Source organism: Parasteatoda tepidariorum, chromosome 9 (genome assembly GCF_982258835.1).
Source record: "Parasteatoda tepidariorum strain Cologne lab strain chromosome 9, Ptep-v5.0, whole genome shotgun sequence".
Lineage (NCBI taxonomy): Eukaryota > Metazoa > Arthropoda > Arachnida > Araneae > Theridiidae > Parasteatoda > Parasteatoda tepidariorum.
Genome location: NC_141763.1, coordinates 58,993,167 through 59,014,304, shown reverse-complemented (window position 1 = coordinate 59,014,304; position 21,138 = coordinate 58,993,167). Strand labels below are relative to the sequence as shown.

The following is a 21,138-nucleotide window of genomic DNA, read 5'->3' as shown; positions in this document are numbered from 1 at the left end:
ATTATTTATACATTATTATGTCACAAATAAGTGTAATTATTAAAATTTAGAGCTGGTTAACTTTAATTTATTCTTATAAATTAATTTTTAAAAAAATATTTAATCACATTAAATTCAGGCTTAAAGGCCTGAATTTAATCTGTTTCTGAGTTTCTATAATTATTTCCGAAATGTTTTTTTCTTTTTTCCTTCTTTTTTTCCTGTTTACCGTTTACAACAGCGCTTCATATAAATTTCTTTCAAAAAGTGCAAAAAAATTCATTTTGAGGAAACTTGGTGCACAAAGTCAATGGTTACTGTACTCTTATGACAATGTTTTAATTGGGACTTCGGAAGTTTAAAAATCAATCTAATCCATGATTCGATTCCAATTAACTTTTCAATGTTTTCTGCATCATCCAGATCGATGTAAGATTTTGACGCAAGAGTCATGTTTTAAGATGAATTTTAGCCATACTCAAATGAAAGAAACGTAATTCAAAATTAAGTCTGGCCCTTGCGCCAACATTGCCAAGCTAACAATCATAATTTTTTTTTACATAGATATTTGCAAAACATACGATGACTTAATAAATTCTAAGTTTCAGTTTGCTGAATTGTTTTTAATATTTACTCAAGTCATCGAGATTATCAATAGACAGCAAAATATAAAAAAAAATAAACTTGTCTAAAAAATGTAATTTAAATAAATTTGATATACCAAGTTGATCTAGAGTAGTTTATGAATTATTCTAAATTTTCTATGATTGTTTTTATTATTATTTTAAGCTATCTGGCTCAGATAGCCTGAGATTTACTCTATTGATGGTATATTTATCACTTATTTTAAAATAAATCTCACTTTTTAAATCTAATCTAAATCTTTTAAATAAAATATCTCTTGTTTTAAATAAATTTGATTTTGCATTTCATCAAGATTTTATGCACAATTCTAAATTTGTAACCAAAGTAATCATGCTCATCAATGTGACAAAAAAAAACATATTTTAAGTAAATTTGAAATGCCAAGTTTTTATGAACTATTCTAAATTATCTACTCAAGTTATTATGCTCATAAAAAGATATGAAAAAATAAACGACGATTAGAAAAGGTAAAATAACTAATTTAAACCAAATTTAACTAGATTTTATATATTATTCTACATTTGTAACCAAAGTTAGAATCATCAACATGACAAAAACAAACATATTTAATATCACTTATTTTAAATAGATTTGAATTGCCAAGTTGATCTAGATTTTATGAACTATTTAAAATGATCAACTCAAATTATTAAGCTCATAAAATGATGTCAAAAGCAATATTTAAAAAAAAGATCAAATCACGAACTTAAAACAATTTTTAAGGTTGAGTTAGATTTTATGTAATTTTGCAAAAAATTATTTTCAAAATTATCTTTAGTGATTATGTTTTTGTCAATAAGAATAAAAATATAAGTCTAAAAAAAATTTAGAATCACTTATATAAAATAAATTTAGTTGTTAAACTGATATAAAGATTTTATAAATTATATTCTACTATTTTCTCATTTTATCGGAAAATGTAATACTTTATTATCGGTGACTGAAATGAAATAATTCCAAAAAAAAAAAAAAAAAAAAACGTGTTGGTGAGAAACTTCTAAAAGAAAAAAAAACAACTCACCGATTAAATAACTTCCAGATCGGGTCACGTGGTACTCATATAACTAAATCCATTGGCCAAATGATTGTCAGATGTGTTGCCGAACTTGAAAAAGACTGGGGACTGAGTAGAGAGGGGGGAATGAATATCAACATGAATTTTGTCCCAATGCTACCACCCTGTCGAAAGAAGTTTGCACAAGAAAAAGAAAATGAATTTCTGTAAACATTTTAAACTATAAATCCACGATGGTATCCATTCGCTAAAGTAGAAATCGTGATAAGTTTTTCTTAATTCCCTCATCCAAGGCAGTCGTCTTAGGATTTCCGAACTTTTGAGTTGAATAGCTCATTTGTTTTGGAGTCCCGCTGTTGGGGACGTACCACGTGACTCGTGACGTCATGTCCCGTCCATGTGCCAGACGGGAAGTGACGCCTTTGATAAGTTTTGTAGGAGAAACTTTTTTTCCTTTGATTGCGTCTTTTGCATAGATGCTCAAGAAAGAAGATGAGATTCCCGTGGGCGCTCCATAACAGATTTCAACAACAGTTTCACTCTTTTTTTTTTTTTTTGAGGCATTGTTGGGTTGTTCTTGAAGTTGAAATATTTGTTATGTGTCGTCAGAGTGATTTTCACTCTTCGAAAAAGAATTAAAATAAGAAATGGCAAATAAATTGAGGAAACGTTAATTGTGAATTCAGATTTTTTTTTACTGAGGCTTTTTAGTAAACTTCTCTATTACCTCATTTCAAAAACCCTTTTTTTTAAAAAACCTGGCGCATATTTCACAGTCTGATAAAAAAAAAAAAATTCTTTTTTTTTTGGGGGGGGGGAAACAATTATTTATTATAATTTTATTTATATTGAATCATTTTCTGTTACAATATTTACAACTGTCAATCATCTCTAGCAGTTAAAATAGTGAGAGATAAGAGTTCTATTAAAAGAAACGTGAATATTTATTCTATACTTTTAGTTTTGAAAAAAAATATCATACCAGTTTACGTTTTAAAATAGAGATTTTAAGATATATTATAGTTTATATGATTAACTAAAATGTAATAGTTGGGGGTGGGATGACCCACCAACTAGCTGTTAACAATAATTCATGAAATTTCCCAACAGTTATAAATTTGAGTGTTAGGAGGTATATATGGGTTGTAAATTTCTTAATTTATGGTAAAATGTATCTAGTCCAAAGTTATAAGAATTTAAAAGAAAAAAAAATACATTGTAACTAATCATGCAAAATTTTCTATTTAATTATAAATCCTTTTTATCAATGTTTTTAATCCAGTCATGTTTAATATTGATTAATTTTTCGAGTTGCACTAATGTGTATTTACATTTCACAAATCAAACAAATAAGAAATAGTAAAGTAAAAAAAAATAAATAATTTGTTTGTTCATTCTTAGAGAAAAAGGGTGCGCTTATTTAATATGATCAGTCATCAGACGTTTTGCTTCGAATTTTAAAACAGAAAATGTTCTTACATTCTTATCAGCTAACTGGCTACAGTTCTGAGACTCGAAAAAAAAAACTTCACAATTATTTAAAACGAGTGTTAATTTAACGAAAAATTTTAAGTACCAATAAAAATTAAACAAAATACATTAGTATATTATCTGAAAAAATCTACGTGGTAGCATAAAGCAGTGCTTCTTAACCTTTTTAAGCCGCGACCCAAATTTGAGAAATATGTTCATGTCGCGACCCAAAAAAAAGTCAAAATTAGGCTGAGTAAGCCACAATGACTTCTTCTAGGAAGTGTTGGTATTACTTATTATTTGGTGTATTACTAACTTTTTTGGTTCGACTCAGCGCGACCCAAGAAATATGCTTCGCGACCCATAGGTTAAGAACCGCTGGCATAAAGAACTAAATCAATTAAAAAATTGAATCAATTAAAAACTAAAAAAAGCAGAAACACAACCACATTCGATAAAAAAAAAAAAAATATTATATTTTATTCAAATCTCTTTACTAAATTAAGTATAAATTAGCGGACGACTTAAAAAGAATCATGAATGAAATTTACGCTAGGCTTGCGTGAGTCGAGTTCCTTGTAAGTTTACCAAATTTAGGCATTGATCGCTCCATTTAAATATTTTTTCATTGTCACCAAATTAATTTTTTAAACATAATTAGTTTTAATAATTTTGATTAGCTTTCGATAAAAACAATTAAAATTTTAGGTTTCACTATAGAAATATTCGTAGATTAATAGAGCATAAAATATTTATGGCTCATAATTCAAAATTTTTGTCTAGTATTAAATTAAATAATTAAAAAAAATTATTTTCTGCATGGAATTATCTTTGGGTACACGAGTTTCATGAGTGGGTGTATTCTTTTTTCAATTGCGCTATTAGTTTTGAAGATATGACCAAAAACGCAAAAAGTGAAATTAACATTAAAGTTACCAAACTTATAACCGTTCACCTGATTTAACTGTTAGGACCCCTCCCCCCTATTTTGAAGGACAGAAATCCAAATATCTAAAAAATGAACTTAAGCGAATTGAAAAAGTATTGCACGCAATTATAACATTCGTTTATCCTCAGATAATTCAATGCAAAATACAATTTTTTGTAAATATTTATTATTTTATTTAATACTAGTCAGAAAAAAAGAAGGCAAAATCAAAAGTTTTTTTTTAAATTATTATTTTTAATACTATAGCTTGGGTAATATATTTTTATTTACTTATAAAAGTGATTAAAATGGTATTAAAAAAAGGACATTTTATTAAACCAAATAGGTTTTTGATTTAAAACCATTTAAAATTTAAAAGCCATTTTTGATTTAGTATTTTTAAATAAACTGTAGTTATTAGTAAATTAATTGTTTATTGCTTACTCCAAAGGATAAAAAATTATGAAAAGCAAGTTTTAAAAAAAAAATTATAATTTAACTTCGTACATATTTCTAATGAAAATTAAAAAAGTATGATTAAACTTTTTACATACTTCAAATGAAAATTATCATTTACATTTAAAGGGAAAAAATTGTTGCGACTTCCACTTAAAAAATAGTTTTGTTAAACAGTCACATTTTCATAAGAAAAACGTTATTGACTGATTAATAAACTATTTATTTTTTCCTTTAAAGGTTCATTGTTTAGCAAATAAACGAAATTATCTACATAATGACTATAAATTCAAAAAAAAAGTGAAATACTGTCTAGGAGTGAAATTAAAATCGACGGCATTACCTCGGTGTTTATTTGATTACTTAGGTTGACCGTTTTGGTGGTTCGCGCCAGGACCTGTCTCTTTAATTGGCATTGGGACATACACTACTTCCATTTTACCTAAAAATGTTAATTATATATAAGTTTGGGACCATTTATTTTTAAATGCATTACTATAATAAACTATTTTTTCCAATTTAACTACTTTTTATTCTGTTTTCAGTATAGTAATTACAATTACTTAATTACTATAAATTGCATTTGGCGAATATCATTCCTCGCTAAATGACATGTAAGCAATTCCCCAATGACATGTTACGTAATTGAATGTGTTAACTTTTAAATTGTTTATAATCACTAAAATTCATGGGTTTTTTGATCAACAAACTGCGAGTGAAGACTCTGTAGAAAAATTGTGAATTATTTATAGTGTTTATAAGCTGAGTTTGGTGGCTTTACGTCTCTTTACCTAGTCAGCAACCGCCCTGTTCCGTTTGGAGTAATTTTGGATATTGATAATAACGCATCTAAGTGTTTGTCAATAGAGTTGCGCAAGTCATTCACAGATTTCTTCACAAAGAATAAATACACAGAAATCTATAAAATCGAAAATAAAAAGAAACTTTATCAAACAAAGCTAATAATATTTCTCAACGGATTAAATTTAATCACGATGAGATCAACGGTTTTAAAAATTCCGACTACATTTGTCAAGGTTGTTGAAATAGCTGAGTTGCTGAAAATAAACTAAGTATATAAAATAGTAATCATTGTATGAAAATAATTTCAATGGAAAACGAAAAATTGAAAAAACAAATTAACAGATAATAAACTTGAAAATAATGCTACATCACGAGAACTAATAGTTTCATTAAAATGAAGAGTGAAAAAGTAAACATATATTAATGCTAGGAAAGCACAATCATCTAACACTACCCTTCCTTAAATACAATTTAAACCTTGTAGAATATGAGAGCGATGAAATAATTTAACAGACTAGTGCTTATACCAGGGGAGGATCCAGAAATTTTTCCTGGGGGGGGGGGAGGTCATAGACTCAAATCCTTTTTAAAGAGGCAGCGCAATAAGCTTCCGCCAAAATTTACGCCAATAAGAAAAAAAAATTTTACAAAAATTTATTGTGGGGGGCACAATTAATTTTTTTTGTAAAATTTTTTTTTTTTAAATATTCTGTTTGAAAAATAACTGCGGTTTTAATGCTAGTCTTCTCATTTATTTCTTTTTACAATGAACAACAGAACGATACATAAATAATTCAAGTATTCAACATCTTTAAATAATAAATGTAATGCGTTTTTTAGAAACTTTGGCAAATCTGCCAATTATTTTTTTAACATCCAAATCAATTTCTCGATGAATGTTTAATAATGCGAGTCCATTTAATCGTTCTTGATTTTGAGTTGCTCTAAGCCAAGTTTTGAGACGTCGAAGAGTTGAAAAGAAACGTTCTGCTGTTGCTGCACTAACTGGCAGAGTTATTAAAATTCTCAGCAACACATTGATTGAAGGGTACAAATCGATGTCACAGGAAAGATCGTTGGGCACTTCAGGTCCTGCTTCTGTTTCACGCTGCCATTTTGCCACCCAAAGAAGAAATTCTGTTTCTACGACTTTTACGGAAGCATTTAAGATATATACGTATATACAATCTTTGGATAAACCTGTTGATAATAAGGAACGCTTCAACGTTATTAATGTTTACAATGAAACTATGACGAATTTCGTTTTAATCTTTTGGATTATGATTCTTGAAACAGTGAAGAACATAATTAGATGGGAGAAAAAAAAATTCCGACCTACATAGGTGTATATGCCCCCTTAAGTAATTTATCAAATATTTATATAATTTTTGTTTCGATTCAAAATGCATTTTATTGGGTTCATTAATTTTGCTCATATCGAGTTCATTGCAATTTTATAAAGTTTTGTTGAAATTTTCCAATGTTTTATTGAAATAACATTATATTTTGGCGGCAGCTATTCCTGTTACCACGGTGTTCCGAGCAAACAGGAATGGTGCCAAACATAAGTCGCCAATTTCGCCAAGGGGCACCCTCAAGTATATTTTTACCTCTGTCCGCGCCCTCATTGGCGAGATTGTAATGCGCCAAGCGTAGCTTTCTAACATTCTTTTCTCATTCAATAAAAAATTACCAAACGTTACAGTCCACTTGACTCTATTAGCTCCGACATCTTTGGTCCTAGCGACCTGGAGCGGAACCAGCTCAATATGAGCACAATTAACTCAATAACAAATCTTAATCGCCAACGTGGGGCAATTAAAACAAAAATAAACAAAATCCAAAAATTTTTGGAAGAACATTCAACGCAGCAGGATGCAAGCGCCGCTGCCATCATTCTCAAAAAGAAACTGAAAGTAGCAATGGAACTACAAGCATCGATATCAGAACTGATAAAAGGATATACGCTACTTCCGGAAGAAATTGATCTGAAAGATAATCTAGATGTTGCTCAAGATATAGAAGATGAAATCGAAGAAATAGAGGTAAAGATTAATATTTTACTCTCTAAAATTGATAATAATAAACCTAATGAAACGGAATCAAATGCTTCATGTACCAATATATATAAAATTCCGGATTTACCCCTACCTTTCTTTTCCGGAAAATATGAAGAATTTCAAAATTTTAAAATTCAATTTAATTCTATTATTGGAAATAATAAAGAGTTGAGCGACACACAACGAGTGTTCCATCTTAAAAGCTGCCTCAAAGGCGAAGCAAAACGCCTTGAGTCAGCCTAAGATACATATGAATCTTTATGGTCTTCCCTTGAAGATAGATACGAGAACAAACGAGCAGTTATGGATTGCCATGTTAATAAATTATTAAATTTTTCAAGAGTCCCTGACGCTCCTAATCAGCTCATGCAATTAATCGATAACACTAAATGTAATTTACGAGCATTAAACTTGCTTGAATTTAAATCAAATGAGCTATCAGATACATTGATAATGCACATTTTATTCCAAAAACTCGATCCAGAAGTTAGAAAAAGTTTTGAAATGAAATTGTCGAAAAACGAAATACCCAAACTAGACAATTTTCTAAGTTTTTTGGAAGAACGTTCTAGAATTATGCAAGGTCTTAATATTAAAGAGGAAAGAAAGAAGCCCCATTTTAGTTCAAGGCCAAATACAGAGAAAATGTATTTTATTAAAATGAAAGTGAATAACCCATGTTTATTAGGTTGTAGGGAAAGTCATAAACTTTATAAATGCGATCAATTCAAACGAATGAGTGTCAAACAGCGAATTGAAATAGTAAAAACTCATAATTTGTGTTTTTCATGCTTAAATAAGCACTGAGCAACATCATTGTCTGCAGATGTTGTGAATAGCTTTTATACAAATTACATCAAACTGCTAGATGTAAATGGCTTAACCAATTCTCCACAAAGAATTTTTAACCTGGATGAAGCTGGTCTTTCTACAGACCCAAGAGCAAACAAAGTATTTATCTCAAAGCAGAGTAGAAATGCTTATTTAACTTCTTCTGATGCAGGAAAAGCTATGTATACTGTGCTATTTTGTATTTCTGCTAGTGGAAGCTATATGCCGCCTTTCACGGTATACAAAAGTACACACTTATATGATTCTTGGACTAAAGGTGGTGTACCGGGTGCTCTTTATGGATGTTCTCAATCTGGGTGGATGGAAGATAAAGTCTTTGAATCATGGATAGAGCACTTTGTGTTATACACACAAAAAATAGAAAAACCTGTTCTTCTCATTTTTGATGGGCATGGCAGCCATCTGACATACAAAACAGTTAAAACAGCACTTGACAACCAAGTTATCATTTAATGTCTTCCTCCTAATACATCCCATGCCCTACAGCCGTTAGATGTAGGAGTTTTTGCTCCCGCAAAAAGAACATGGAGACTAATTTTGAAACATTGGTTTCGAGAAACAAGGATGCAGAAGGTTTGCAAAGCTGTGTTTCCTCATCTTTTGAAAAAACTGTTTGAAAGTTTGCGGAAAGATCATGCTGTGAATGGCTTTAAAGGTGCAGGGTTGTTTCCTCCTGAAATAACAAAAGTGGAACATAGGATCGTATTGACTCAAAGAATCATTGACCAGTCGGATGTGCCGTCCACTACTTTAAATACGGCAGTATTACAGGAGTCTACGCCAGCTACTTCAGGTGCTAACGCAGAACTTCAAGACCCAATTAATTCATTGTCATCGCCATTAAAGGATTTAAAATGTGCAATCCTGAGGACTTAATCACCTGTACAATCAAGTGCCACTAAAGCTGCCGTTATTAATTCCAAAAAACGAAGAAAAAGGGTACAACACAGAGCTGGAGAAGTTATGACAGAACCTGAAGTAATTAAACGTCTTCATGAAGAAGGAATGGAATGAATGAAAAAGAAAAAAATGAAGTTTGAATAGCCGCAGTTAAAAGCAAAAGGAAAAAAATCCCAATCCACAGCAGATCGATCTGATTGCAAGATGGTAAAGAATACTAGTGAACTTTCTCCTGGAAAATGGGTAGTTATTGAGTACAACTGGAAAATGTCTGTGAAAAGATTTGTTGGTCAAATCACAAATATTGAAGGTGAAGATATACATGTGAAGAATGTAACCAAATCCAGAATAGGGAATTATTATGTTTTTCCTGAAAAAGAGGACATTGACATAGTAGAAAAAAACGATGTTGTAAAAGTTTTAGAAGAACCACTTTGTAATAACCGTGAGCAATACTACTTTAAAATTTGAATATTATATTGTTTAACATCATATGTGATAGATTACATTTTTGTTTTAATGTATTTACTAATAAATACATTCTTTAAAAATCATTTTGCATTATGACCCATTTTACCCCAAAATGGAGTAAAATGAGTCAACCCTTTTCAAGCCAAGTTTAATTAACTTATAATTAAAAAATAAATGTTAAAATTACATAAAAATGACCTGAAGGAATGTAATGTCAAGTTGCTATTAAAAAAAACCAGGAAAGTTTTATGATTTTATTGCTACAAGACTTAGAATGCAAAAATAGCTAAAAAGTGACCCATTGTACCCCACCTGACCCTAAACATTTTTGTCTGAATTGTTATAAAAAATAAGGTGAAAACAATAAAATTAAAAATTATTTACAATAGATCTCTGAATATTCACAAAACCTAGCTATGGAAGAATTTACCCCGACCCGCCCTTATTTAGGGCATACGGGTAAATGTTTATTAAAATCCTAGCTATGTAAATTTTTCATTGACTTTTCTTTTCACATCATTTTGAGTACCAATGATTTGCACTTTTATGCATTATTTAAGAAATATCTCAAACAAATATGAACTGTTAATTAATATTTGAAAGTAAGTAAAAAACAATTAAAAGTAAGGAAAAACAATGATAAAATTAAAACCTCCTTATATACAACATTTTTTATCAATTTTTTTTCTCCATATTAATCGTTTTCATTTAAACGTCTTGACTCTTCAACGTTTCTTCAATGTTGACTCTTCAACGCATTCCGCTGTCGCGTATTGATAGTACGACGATTATGTTCCCGGTAATTTTGTGCTGATAAATTATGTTCAGCCCTATGTCGCTGTTGATATCGCCTAAGATATTCACAGCGATCCATTTTTTATAAGAGATATAAGTATTTTAAAGTAAACTCTGTTCAATATATTTCACACATTGAGTATAGTAAAGTGCGGCGTGCTCTCTGCTTTCGCTTATAGCACTGCGTTTCAATATGTAAGGCTTAATTTAGCCTAATAAGATTTATTTGAGCTCTGAGGCTCTTCTTCAGAAATATAATCCGTTGCCATTTCACACATTCAATACAAAATAAAAATCGCAACAAGATTTAGCTGGTAAGTTTAGTTGTAACATTTCTGCAGATAGCATTATTAAAAATTATTACCTCTTCACACACATGCGTTCTCAATTTTGATTGGCTGTTTTATGCGTTACTAACTGGAAGTCTTCTGTGATTGGCTATGTGTTATCATTCCACTCTCTTCTTATATATATATATATATATATATATATATATATATATATATATATATATATATATATATATATATATATATATATATATATATATATATATATATATATATATATATATATATATACTTTTAATACTTTATTGCAAAATTTCCACTGTTGCTTTGCACAAGGTTGCTTGTATACAAAATTTTCTTCCTAAAAAATATTTTTTTGGTCATCTGCTAATTTAGACTAGCATCCAGCATCAGGAAAAATTTTCCGCTAATTCTGAGGATTAATACAATGCAAGGCACTTATCCAAGCCAATTCTTTTTTACTTCTCCTCTTTGAAATGCTAATTGTATCTATAAAATTAAATGTTTAACTCGCGATTTAACTCAGTATATTTCTCAACACCTACGCAAGTGGATTAATTTACATAGATCTTTGAAAAACAAATATAACTCAAATATTAATAGCCTTGAAATTTTGAATTTTTCCAAACACGGGTTTGGTTGGTTGTTTGGAGTTTATTGGCACAAAAGCCAGGAATGGCTACACTGCGCCAGTCACTAATACGCGGTTTTGATAACATTTCAATTAAACTTCTATATTTAATATAAAAAAATCTTAAATAAACGTCTTATTTAGGATTTATATTAATAAATTTATGACTATTAATGAATCTATTTTTCCATATCGTCGTTTTGAAACAAAACCGTTGTAACTCAAAAAAGTCGAAAAATGAGATTTTTGGGTCATTTTGTGTAAAAAAAGTCACCCTTTTAGAAAAACAACCTATTATCTTTATAGTTCCATAAAGTTAATTTAAAGAGCAGATGAATCGTCATCGCATCGCCGCGATTAGCATTAGCGCGGAAAGTTTGAAATCGCTCTCCTGAAAAACTTGCTTTTTTGAGTTACCACACGGTTTAGTTTCAAAGCGACGATATGATCTTTTAACAAAAATTTCAATTTTAAATATTTTGATAATTTATTTTAACACATACAAAAGCTATTATAAAAATATCTGAATATGAAACAACAATAAAAGAAACGGGAAAAAAGATTGCTGGTATAGTTAATTAGTTAGTAAAGTTTATTGGAAGAGACATTTTCAACTTTAAATGAATTAGAAAGATTCGAGAGAGCAAATTTTTAGATGCAAATAGAATTATTCAAATTAATAATTGAACAGCCATAAAACTTAATTATTACTCACCCCATACCTATGAACTTCTGAATAGTTTCTAAATATTCCAAAAATGTGAGCACATGTACAAAAATTGCACTTCTTCACTCCAATTTTCGTTTAAAATAAAATCTTCTTTCAGTAATTCGGGCACACACAGAGAAAATGGGCGATAAATTTTAATTATTCCTCCGTATCACATCGTATTGAGAAGAGAGGCAGTGAAACATACTTCCTGCATATGATAATAACAGTGACGCAGAAACATTGAATCCTAAAAATCAGTTTAACAATTGAACAAAAGGGATTAATATTACATATTCTGTCATTGACACCCGCTCCATTCTGTGGTGACTTATTACATAACCTGAATTTTCGGGGGAAAGTAAAGAGGCACTTTCCAACCCTTTGTCATGATGTTCCATTGGAACACATTTTCATTCTGTCACAAAACCTGAAAAAAGAATGTTTTGTGCTCACCTAACTGTGTAAGAAAGTAGAATGATGTATTTAGTCGCTCTCTCTCAGGCGAGGTCGTAAAGATCGCTTAAATTTGTTAGGTTCCATCATGAATTGCAAAACAGCGAATTCATATTGTAATGCCTATAAAAATTATTCAGTTTTTTTCATCATGCAAGTGTTCTGAAAGAAAACTCATTTTACATACAAGGGCATCCTTTACACTTCACCGTAAGTGAGTGCATTTATCTTACTAGGTCTTCATGAGTATTCTTATAAAAGCATTTCGAACTATTAAAGTAAAAGATGATATATATATATATATATATATATATATATATATATATATATATATATATATATATATATATATATATATATATATATATATATATATATATATATATATATATATATATATATATATATATGTCTCAGATTAGGATAATATGAGACGGTTTTAATTTGTTATAAGTTTTGATTTTAACGACAGAACTCACAATTTTGCTGGTGAATTGGGAACACTTCGCCTCCAGACTAAAATGCGAGATGAAACGTCGATGATGCTGATCTCCTTTCCATGCATTGATCATGAGACCTACTGATCTTCTGCCATGTTTGGAACATAAATCAAGATTGCGTTACTGTCGGAAATCAGTTTTGCATCATTAAAAAATGGTGTCTCAGATTAGGATGATATGAGATGGTTTTAATTTATAAAAGTTTTGCTTTTTTAAGACAGAACTCACAATTTTGTTCGTGAATTGGGAACACTCCGCCTCCAGACTAAAATATGAGATGAAACATCGATGATGCTGATCTCCTTCCCATGCATTGATCATGAGACCTACTGATCTTCTCCCATGTTTGGAACATAAATCAAGATTGCGTTACTGTCGGAAATCACTTTTGCATCATTAAAAAATGGTGTCTCAGATTAGGATGATATGAGATGAGTTTAATTTATAAAAGTTTTGCTTTTTTAAGACAGAACTCACAATTTCGTTCGTGAATTGGGAACACTCCGCCTTCAAACTAAGATACGAGATGAATCATCGATGATGCTGAGACTTAGGGGACACGGGGGCAGAATGGAGTACCGGGGTGGAACGGGATACGGCATTTATTTCCCGCCAGTGGCACTAGAGTAGCGTAGCAAAGCTTCTCGAGCCTCAGTTGCATGCAAGACACTGATGAGTAGCGTCTGTCTGCTGGAATTCATTTAATCACTTAGGCAACTTTTACTTATAAAATGCATGTCTTACTGTAATATTTGGAAATTTTCGAAGCAAGGTTAGCCTTCTTTCCGTATTTTGTCCCCAATTAACTTTAAATTCCATTTAATTAGTCATGTTTTTAAATATATATTTCATGATGCAATGATCGAAACATAAATGGTTAATGGTAGTCACGTGACATTTTTGAAATTTTAACTCGAGGGGCAGAATGGGATGGCCCATGAGTTTTGTCTCATTTATGCAACAAATATATATTATAATAATATATAACATTAAATATATATACAATATAATAATATATAAATTAAGTATAAATAATTAATAAAACATCATACAAATATATTAATGATAAAATGCATGGCATATAAACGAATATAAAATATTTACTTTTCTTACAGATGGTGCGTAATTACGTGAGGAAGACTAAGAGACAAAAGTGGTCAATAGAAAACATGAAAAAAGTGGTTCAATCGGTGATAGATGGAAAGTATTCCCCCCATTGAAAAAAATAAATGAAAATAATAATTTTTCAATAGTTTACAAAAATAAAATATTTTAAAAATTATTTAAGGGGGCATATACACCAGGGTAGGTCGGAAAAATCGATTTTTCTTTTCATCTAAATATGTTCTTCACTATTTCAAGAATCATTTATTTCATTTTTTACGAAACAACTGATATTTCTCACAAGGAGCAGTCAAGTTTATCTTTTCGCTATTTTTTGTTGAGAATAATCACACTTACGCCCTGGTTTATTTTGTATTACTATTTATATGGCAACCATAACTGTACGTATTTCAGTTGTGTACTTTGGCAACGCTTGTTTTAGCGTTGGTTGTAAACGTATATGCGTAAGTGCACTGCACTGTCATGTGCGTGATTCAGTTATTTCTATCTTAATTAAACTTAATTCATTAATTACTGGCCTCTGATGCTGATTCTTTATCTTAACAGCAGAGCGTGGTTCTGATATTGAACACGCTAGAAGTGAGTGAAGCATTTATATTGCTTGTATTTTAATTTTGATCTGAATCACGTGGAAGCGAAATTTGAAATGGAAGTACGTGACGATAACACTAAATACTGTTTTGAACCGTTTAGCGGTAAGAACTTTGCTTTATTCAAGTGTCGTGTTGAAGCTATTTTTGCAGCGAAGGAACTTGATAAATATTTAGAAACTGAAGCTGATGTAACGAAAGATGCTGAAATCAAAGATGCAAAAAAGGCTTACGCTCTACTGCTAACCCTTATTTATTATACTATATTAGCAACTATGGTGACAGAATCATCTGCTTGTCAGATATGGACTAGTTTAGAACAGAAATATTTGAAAATAAGTGCTATTAGTCAAATCCTAGTTCGAAAGAAACTTGAAACTTTGAAGAAACGCCAAGATTGCAGTATGCAGCAACATATAAATGAACTGTTAGCCATCGTGAACGAATTACGATTCTCAGGTGCAGAAGTTAAAGATATGGACGTTGTCATTTACTTATTGATGTCATTACCTGCGGACTCCGATGTCATTAAATCAACGATTGAAAATCGGCCAAATGAAACCCTGACAAAATCCGTTGTGATAATGCCAAGGAATTTGTATTTAGTGAATTAGCACGTTATTGCAAGAAAAGAGGTGTCATGATAGATCCTGCTCCGCCATATTCACCTCCTTTGAACGGTGTTGCTGAGAGAGCAAACAGGTATCTTTTACAGAAGGCTCGAGCTCTAATATATGAAGCGAAGCTCCCTAAATACTATTGGGGTTATGCTGTACAGACAGCTGCACACCTAAAAAATCGGATTCCAAACCAGACTGTTGGGGATCTACCTTTTGAGCTGAAATATGGTAAGCAAATTGATTTTAATATTATCAAAGTCTTTGGTTGTGATGCATACATGAGAATTCCAGATAACTTCAGAAAGAAGCTGGATCCCAAATCCAAAAGGATGGCTTTTATAGGATATTCCACTATGGATTATCGTTTATTGGACCCGGTCACAAATCATGTTGTGGTATCTAGAAACGTACACTTCAATGAAGAGAAGAAGAAATTTATCTCAGTTGAAGATGGTTTTCCCATAGAAGATGAAAATATTACTAATGAAGAAATAATCCCTGATCAATGTGATGCGGAATCTAAAAGTGATGAAAAAAGTAGACAAAAAAGAAATGTTAAATTGCCTGCCAAATTAGATGATTATTTTGTGTACGAAGCTAATGTGACAACTCTTGACTCTGTATCATTTGAGGATATAGAAACATGCCGAAAGAAGAGCAAGTCCTATGGAAGAAAGCCATGAATGAGGAAATAGAGTCTCTAAAAAAAATGAAGTGTGGTTGAAGTGTAGTTGAACTGCCAAAGGATGAAAAGCCTATGTCCTGTAAATGGGTTTTGCGAATCAAGTGAAATAATGCAAAGCTAGGCTGGTTGCCCGTGGCTTTGAACAGAAGCCAGGCATTGATTATTTTGAGACCTATGCTCCTGTGATTAGCATATCATCACTTAGACTTGTGCTGGCAATCATTACTCAAAAGAATCCTGAAATCTATGCATTAGATGTTAAAACTGCATTTCTAAATGGTGATCTCCAAGAGACAAACTACATGGAACAACCAATGGGTTATAATGATAATAGTGGTCGTGTGTGCAAGCTTCTTAAAAGTCTTTATGGACTTAAGCAAGCACCCAGGCAATGATTCAAGTGATTCACTGATTTTATAATTCACTTAAACTTCCAACAGCTAAACTGTGAAGCATGCATTTTTGTGAGAAGATCGGAACAGAGTGAAATATTTATTGTACTATATATTGATGACTTACTCATTGCTGGTTCTGAGGTAAGAGTTGTGATTCAACTACTCAGAAATGAATTTGAAATGTCCAAGGCTGAAATTGCAAATAAATTTCTTGGAATAAATTTAGAATATTCCCACGACAAACTTTCTTTAGACCAAAAAGCTTATGTTGAGAAAATTCTAAATAAATTCAGGATGGTAGATTGTAAACCATCTGATACTCCTCTAGTGCAATCAACTTCATCAAATTTTGTGAGTGGTGAAGAATTTCATGGTCCCTATCGTGAACTTGTTGGTGCTTTACTTTACTTATCAATGACAACCCGCCCTGATATTTTATACTCAGTGAAATGTCTAAGCCAGATTCAAGAGCAGCCCACTAATAGTGCTTGGGCTGGTCTGAAGAGAGTTCTTCGGTATTTGAAAGGGACATCTGAACTCAAATTATTATTTTGTAAATCTGATACTGATAATGTTATTGATATTTATGCTGATGCTGATTTGGGGGCTGATACACATGACAGAAAATCTATTTCTGGGTATATAATTTTCCTTAATGATTGTTTTTTGACAAACCAAATCACAGGACAAACACCTATTGCTCTGTCCTCTACTGAGGCAGAAATTTTGGCCTTAGCAAAAGCTATTCAGGATCTAATTATACTCTATAACAGGGGTGAGCAACACGCTGTCCGTTAAACATGTTTATGCGGCCAGCTAAGCATTTCTAAAATTGAATTTATTTTTCGACTTTCTCCGATCGTATTGTTATAAAATTAATGATAATAAAATGGTAGTACATACTAAACCGAAACAATTTTTTGTGACGAGTTACTCACTCGTAAAAATGCAATACGAACGCCCCGAGTCTGTGCTTGTTTGTGTTTGCTTCTGTGGCGGCAGCACTTGCGACCACATCTGTGTTGTAGCGCCACCTATAGACTGGCTTGCCGCAATTAGAAAGTGAGGCTGAAGAGGAAGCACTTGTCGGTGAACACTATCAGATAAAAACACTCTACCAGCCAATTCCTGGCGAGTGACACACGTTGTTACGTCTGAAAGTCGTTGATATTGCAAATAATGTTAGAAATGTATAATTATAATGTGTAAACCTATTAATTATAAATAAATGTGTGTTCCGTGATAAATACATTTTATTGATTCATTCGAGACACTTCTATCACACAATCAGTCAGACTGGTAGCTGTTAACTAGCAATTCTTGTGTTTCTTGAAAGACGTGAGTGCAATATTAGTGCAATCCATAATAGCATGTCCGAAAAGCAAACAAAGAAACGGAAGGCTGCGGATGAGCACAGGCATTTCCAAGAAAAGTGGAAATTTGATTATTTTTTCACTTTCGTCAAAGATAAAGCTGTATGCTTAATATGCTCAGAGAAAAAGAATATAACATAAAAAGGCATTACGATACAAAACATGAACAACAATATAAAAACTTAACAGGACAACTCCGGATAGATAAGTTTAATCTAATAGAGAAAAACTTGGGAAACCAACAGGTTATTTTTAAAAATCAAGTAATTTTATCAAATACGGCAGTAAAGGGTAGGTTTGTTGTCAGTCAAATACTGGCAAATAAAATGAAACTCTTTGCGGATGGAGAGATGATAAGAGAATGTCTGACTGCTGTTGCAGAAATAGCATTTCCTGATAAAATAAATATTATTTCAAACATTAGTTTATCAAGATTCACCATTGCAAGGAGAATTGAAGACTTGTCCGAGAACATAGCAACAACGCTTCGTGAACGCATTGCAAAATTCGAATACTGTTCTTTGGCACTTGATGAGAGTTGCGATATTAGCGATACAGCACAACTGGCTATATTTTTACATGGTATTGACACCAAATTTAATATTACCGAAGAATTGTGTTCACTGATTCCAATGCAAGGGACTACAACCGGCCAAGACCTGTACGATGAACTAAAGTCAGTGTTGGAAAATTTTTCAATTTCATTATAAAAGATTATTGGTATATCGACAGATGGAGCACGAGTAATGTCAAGCATGAAGGTAGGAGTATCGGGAAGGCTATTTCAAGACATTAAGAAGGTCACAGGAAGGGAAATATTCGTTAACCACTGCATAATTCACCAGGAAAATTTGTGTGCGAAAAGATTGAGTTTGCCAAATGTCACAGTACTAATAATTAAACGAATTAATTTTATAATGTCGCGCGTTAAATCACCGTGAATTTAAAGATTTGCTGAAAGATTTAGAAACTGAATATGGCGACGTGGTTTTTAATACCGAAGTACGTTGGCTTATTAGAGGTAGCATGCTAAAAAGAGTATACAACTTAAAATGCGAAATACAATTGTTCATGGATATGAAGGGATATGCCTTTCCTCATTTTGGTAATAAAGAATGGATGTGAGGTTTTGGGCTTCGTATCGACATGACTCAGCATCTCAATGATCTTAATGGGGAACTTCAAGGCAAAGGACAGTTTATTCACAATTTGTATGATAAAATTCAGGGCTTTGAGCTCAAATTAAAATTGTGGAAACAGTTTCTTTTGCAGAATAATGTGTCTCACTTAAACGATACTACCTCTCAAAAATACGCACAATATATATACATTTTAATCAACGAATTTCAATTACGATTCAAACTGTTCAAAGCTGAGAAGACAGCGGTTTCCATGAGAATGTTTTCCTCGCCATTTAATATCGATGTGGATACAGTTCCCGAAGACTTTCGAATGGAAGTGATTGACATGCAGAATAATACCGATTTAAAAAAATTAATTTTTCTCAGTAAACATCGAAAATTTTTATAAATCGTGTGTGAGTCCTGAAAAATTTCCACTTTTGACGAAAAATGCAAAGCAAATGATGTCTCTGTTCGGAAGCACGTATGTTTGCGAACAATTATTTTCAACCATGAAATTAATCAAAAATGACCACCGATCCAGACTGAGTGACGCACGATTAGAAAGCTGCGTACGTGTAGTAGTAACGCACGTAGAAAGCTGCGTACTTATCAATTCCGGCTGATATTGATCAGTTTGTAACGAAAAAGCAGTGCCAAATTTCTCATTAAAAATTTCAAGTAAATTCGTTTTATTGTTCTTTTCTTGTTTGTTTTTATTTTGCATTAAAATTTTTATATGAAATCCTTACTTTTTTTTAAATTTTATATATTTTTTATTCTAATGTTTATTATAAATAAAGTTTTGTAAATTATTAATAAGTGTTACTTTATGTGCGGGCCACCAAAAAATTTTAATTGGCCCGTTGATTACAAAGGTTGCTTACCCCTGCTCTATAATATAACGAAAGAAATTTTAGGGATTGATAAGATTAATGTTTCAATATATGAAGATAACCAGTCTGAAATTAAAGCCATTTTAAATGAAAATAACTGTGCTAGGTTGAATCACTTAGACATTAAATTGAAATATGTTAGGGACATCATAAAATTGTATAATATAAATCTTGTCTATGTACCCACTGAAAATCAATTAGCTGATATGTTTACAAAATGTTTACCCAAACCTAGGTTGAGATAAATGTAAATGAATGTGTGATTAAGGGAGGGTGTTGAGAATAATCACACTTACTCCCTGGTTTATTTTGTATTACTATTTATATGGCAACCATAATTGTACGTATTTCAGTTGTGTAGTTTGGCAACGCTTGCTTTAGCGTTGGTTGTAAACATATATGTGTAAGTGCACTGTCATGTGCGTGATTCAGTTATTTCTATCTTAATTAAACCTAAATCATTAATTACTGGCCTCTGATGCTGTTTCTTTATCTTAACATTTTTGCAGTGGAGAGATCAGAGATGATTTTATCACATTTTGTGATGCATACAAAATGATTCAATCTGAAGATTTGAATGAATAACCTCGGTTGACAGGAATCGCCTTGGCTAATATTGTTTTGGAAATTTGCAAGAATTTTAATGTAAACATAATCAAATGCGATGGAGTTGGTACTGATAGTTGTACTGTCATGGCTTCGGAAACAAAAGGAGCTGCTCAAGAAATAATTAAAACTGCTATTTATGCAAAACGTTGTCCGTGTATCAACTATATTTTGAATAATTCATTAGCGAAGTCGTCTAAGGCTTCTGTCATCCGCAACACATCTGATACAATGAGAAAAGTTGTTGCATTTTTTAATGCTTCTGGAAAAAGACACTTAACATCTTGTGATGCATTAGATGGATCAACACCCCAAGGAATTTGTGAGGCACGTTGGGTGGAAAAACACGATGGACATTTGCAGTTTCAATGAGACTCTTTATCCAAGATATGTAAGGCTTTGGAAACAATTTCAACTTTGCAGGATGCTAAAACAGCTTCAGATGCTCAATCCTTACTATATGCTCTGCAAAACTCAGAGTTCATCATTTCAACAATTTGTCTCTGTGATGTCTTAGGCAGATATTATGCTTCAAGATATTTAAATCGATAATTTTCGTTTTTTAATTAGTATTCTACAATGTATACTTATCGTGAATAATATTTATTGTTTTGTTTTACATTTTAGGAACAACAGTACCGCTCAGTCGTCTTCTTCAAACTCCATCCCTGGACTTAAAAAGGGCCACAACCGCTTTGACTGATACTATTACTATTCTCGAGGATAAAAGAAAAAGCTCCGA

General features: G+C 31.6%; 2 protein-coding genes and 1 pseudogene across 3 annotated transcripts in view; 2 read left to right on the top strand and 1 right to left on the bottom strand.

Moving 5' to 3' along the window:
* LOC107439934 (carbohydrate sulfotransferase 1) overlaps positions 1 to 12,057 on the bottom strand; it is a 75,673-nt gene extending 63,616 nt beyond the window's left edge. Inside the window, exon 1 of one of the 2 annotated variants that reach the window (XM_087151901.1) lies at positions 12,036 to 12,057. In XM_087151901.1, the coding sequence (XP_087008027.1) occupies positions 12,036 to 12,040 (5 nt within the window). In that variant the 5' untranslated portion in view covers positions 12,041 to 12,057. Of the gene's footprint in view, positions 1 to 1,645; positions 2,083 to 12,035 lie in introns of those variants that run through there. The other variant, XM_016052687.4, reaches the window with a different exon arrangement.
* A 4,523-nt stretch (positions 12,058 to 16,580) lies between these two features.
* On the top strand, positions 16,581 to 17,198 carry LOC139426839 (uncharacterized; annotated as a pseudogene).
* A 901-nt stretch (positions 17,199 to 18,099) lies between these two features.
* On the top strand, positions 18,100 to 20,375 carry LOC139426840 (general transcription factor II-I repeat domain-containing protein 2A-like). The gene is made up of 2 exons (XM_071186942.1): positions 18,100 to 18,449; positions 20,300 to 20,375. Exons 1-2 carry the CDS (start codon positions 18,100 to 18,102, stop codon positions 20,373 to 20,375), a joined length of 426 nt encoding a protein of 141 aa, XP_071043043.1.
* The last annotated feature ends 763 nt before the right edge of the window (positions 20,376 to 21,138 follow it).